Source organism: Acanthisitta chloris, unplaced genomic scaffold (assembly GCF_000695815.1).
Source record: "Acanthisitta chloris isolate BGI_N310 unplaced genomic scaffold, ASM69581v1 scaffold41726, whole genome shotgun sequence".
Taxonomy (NCBI): Eukaryota; Metazoa; Chordata; class Aves; order Passeriformes; family Acanthisittidae; genus Acanthisitta; species Acanthisitta chloris.
Window position 1 is genome coordinate 1 of NW_008679391.1, and position 3,262 is coordinate 3,262.

Consider the following 3,262-nt stretch of genomic DNA (forward strand, 5'->3'; position numbering starts at 1 on the left):
AGGCTCCCGCACTGCCACGGACAGCGCCCCCCGCCGGCCGGAGCCTCGGACACAACAGAGCCGCGTTCTCTGAACCGCCCTCCGGACACTGGGCTGGTGCTGCTGTGTCTCCTGCAGTCACCAGGCACTGGCTAAGAGGAGGCAGGGGAAGGCATTTAAAACAATAACTGTGTTCAGCACTCAGCTGGCAGCAAATGCCTCTGCCAGCCGTTCATATGGCAGCTTTCTCTATGCTCTGTGCTTTCTTCTCACTCAGACAACACACTTTCAGCTCCCTTTCTAGTCAAGGTAATAAAAACTGGATTCTCAGTAGATTTTTACTCCATGGGGACTTGGGAGTTGTTGTTTTAAGCCACAGCATCACTTCCCCTGCTCCCTGGCTCTTCAGGACTTTAAATTCTTTCTTTGCCTTTTGGTCTGGCACCTGACAACTCTCAGAGGTGCTATTTCTACCCCTGCCTAGTCCAAGTCTGGAAAAATGTTTTGGCTACAATCAGACCTAAACCAGAAGTTTCAAAACATGCATTGGAAGATATTGTTTAGCAAAAGTTTTCGGCAGAATGAGTTACATAATTGTAGCAGTGCGTAATTTAGTATACCGTTTGCCTAGCTTTACTTGCGTAGCATGAGTAGCTGCATTTGCTGGAGCGTCAGGCTGCAAGCTGTGAATTTACATCTGGATACCTTTTCAGCTGGCATTGAGTTAGTTCTCTTAGTAATTTTCCTAGTAGCTGGTACATTGCTGTGCTTTGTGTTTGGTATGAGAATGTTGATAACACACTGTGCTTGTAGTTGTTGATAAATACTTTATATCCTAAGAATAAGGCTGGTTTAGTTTCCCATGCTCTGCCAGGGATGAGGTGCTCAAGAAGCATAAACCAAAAGGAAACAACAAACCTCAGCAGAATCTGAAACTCCACAAGGTAAGAACTGTTAATGGCTTTCCTGCACAGAGAAAGACCTGAATCCAGACCAAAATAACCATTAGACCAAGAGGCACATGCAAGGCCCGTGTCAGGTGGGTACATAAGCCTCAAATGTGTAATTCCTCGGGGATTTTTGTTCTAGGTCCCTCTCCAGAGTCACCCAAGTTAAGGTGACCTGCTGCTGTAGCACTATTTATTTTTATAAACCCAATGCCCAAGATTCTGCTACAGGAACTCTGCTCACCCTTGTTCTGCCAAGCCCATCAGAGTAAGGCAGATGGCTTGCAGGAAATGTGACACTGAGTCAGCTGCCATACACTTCACCAAGCTTTCTGCTAATGGTCTTGTTATCCCCCTTCAGACTACCTTCTTCTGTATAACCTAGCACAGATGTTGTTTTCCAAGACACTGTGCCTGGGCTCTTTGGTGGTCAATGACTAACTGTGACAAGGCATAAGAGACAGCACTTGCATCACACATAGTCAGGTACATTGTTGGATAAATCTGCTAAATGCCTAAAGTGACATATGCAGGAGGAGCATAAAACTACATTTCAAGTTCTTGATTATCCCACATCTCTTAAACGTTTGGCAACATGGACAGATTTCTTCTTACAGATTAATCTGAGCTTGATGGCAACAAACCAAGTCACAGTGGGGGCAAACGTGAGGAAGATAACTTGGTGAGCAGTCACATAATGGCACCTCTACCAGCCCATCTTCCCGCAAACCACTGACAGGCAGGACAAAGATCCAGATGCCAAGAGTCTTTCACCAGCACTTGCTTTTGATCTTTATTCTGCAACCAGCATCACCTATTGAAGGAGGGAGGTTACACATCCTGCTTTTTTACCACCCGCCTTTAGCCCCTTTCTTCTTCTTCTGCTGCTGTTTCTTCTTGGTGGCTGGAGCACCAGCAGGTTTTTGGTGCCTGGGAGGGATGACGTTACTCGTAGCCGATACAGCCGCAGCGCTGCCAGGCCGAGGGGAGGTAGGTGGACTGCTGGCAGTTCTACTGGCATCCCTGCAGGGAAGGCAAGAGAAAGAGATACCATGTGGGTTCACAATCAGTGAAAAATTGCAGCTGCCCTCTAAAATAGCATTAAGTATGAGAGGGCACTCATGCAAGACCTTAAATAAGCTTCAGCATCCAGAAGGGCTGATGGATGATGGGAACATGTCTCAAAGGGCAGACAATCACCTTCCAACTGATGTTCACTAGTCAGTGTAAGTCCTCAACAATGAAAGCAAGGCTAACTTTTGAATAGACACACATGACAGCTCACGCAACACAGGAGAAGCCTTTCAGGCCCCCACTCTTGGGCAGTGCACACTCAGCATCCTTTCTTTCAGATGCTAGGAAATCACCATCTTGCTGTCAGACCTCGTATATAATGGTAATCCCTGATTCCAGCTCAAATAATCAGTGTCAGCTTAGAAGGAAGTACACTGTTTTCTCAAATGGTGGCTAATGGTTCTCCAACTGCCAAAAGACTTGAAAGCAAACAGCTCAAGAGAAAGCATGCAAAATTCATCTCACCATCCAAGCTAGGAAAAGTACATTAAAAACTATGGGAGTTTTATTTGCACCTTGCCACCTTCAAGCATACCTATCATAGCACTGTGGTTTTCAGCAACTTACAGGGACTTTTGGGGAGAGCAGCTGGTAGCAGGTTCAAGCAGCAAAGTACAATTTCCGCTGTGCTACCCACACCTGGTGTGCTGACAGAGCTGCAGTGGAGCAGCACAAACCCAGCCCTCCCTGCTGCCCAAAAGCGATTCCTCACATCAAGCCTTGCAAAATGGGTACTTACAGTTCAGAGCCAGCTGTGGTTGAACCCTGAGTCCCCTTGCCAACCTGATCCTTCTTCTTGCCCTTCTTCCGTCCACGATAGTAGGAACGCTCTCGCATTGGAAGCCATCGCTCAGGGTCAGGAGTCACCTTGGGGTCATAGTTCTTAGGCAGCTTTCCTGCAGAACATCGGGTGCCAGGAAATGAGATTGGGGTCAACACACTAGAGAGACATCACCAAGGAACGGACATGGGATGCCACTAGCCAGGCAACACAAAGAGACCAGCAACCCACATCATCCCACCAGGATGTTGCTCTCACTTCTGTGGAAAAATGCCCCATCCAAACAAGCTATCATGAAGATCTGGGTTCACAGGGCCCCAGTCCTAAGAGCTCTAGGTCCTTGGGAAGCTGAAGGCTGGCTATTTGAAAAAACAAGCTGGTGAGATCTCTAGAGCTGCACCACGTCAACAGCTAGCAAATGCAACTTACCCTTCTTTTTTTTCTTCTTCTTCTTCACTTCCCCTTGTCTGAAAAGGAAGAA

The 3,262-nt window shown here is 47.1% G+C and overlaps 1 protein-coding gene across 1 annotated transcript in view; it reads right to left on the bottom strand.

Annotated features, from left to right (window-relative positions):
- Positions 1-1,694: 1,694 nt before the first annotated feature.
- The window catches only part of SRP72 (signal recognition particle 72kDa), a gene marked incomplete at its 5' end in the record, with an annotated part of 12,747 nt that continues 11,179 nt past the window's right edge, over positions 1,695-3,262 (bottom strand). Inside the window, 3 exons of the mRNA XM_009077261.1 lie at positions 1,695-1,949; positions 2,740-2,896; positions 3,211-3,248. Coding sequence (XP_009075509.1) covers positions 1,775-1,949; positions 2,740-2,896; positions 3,211-3,248 — 370 coding nt within the window. The remainder of the gene's footprint in view (positions 1,950-2,739; positions 2,897-3,210; positions 3,249-3,262) is intronic.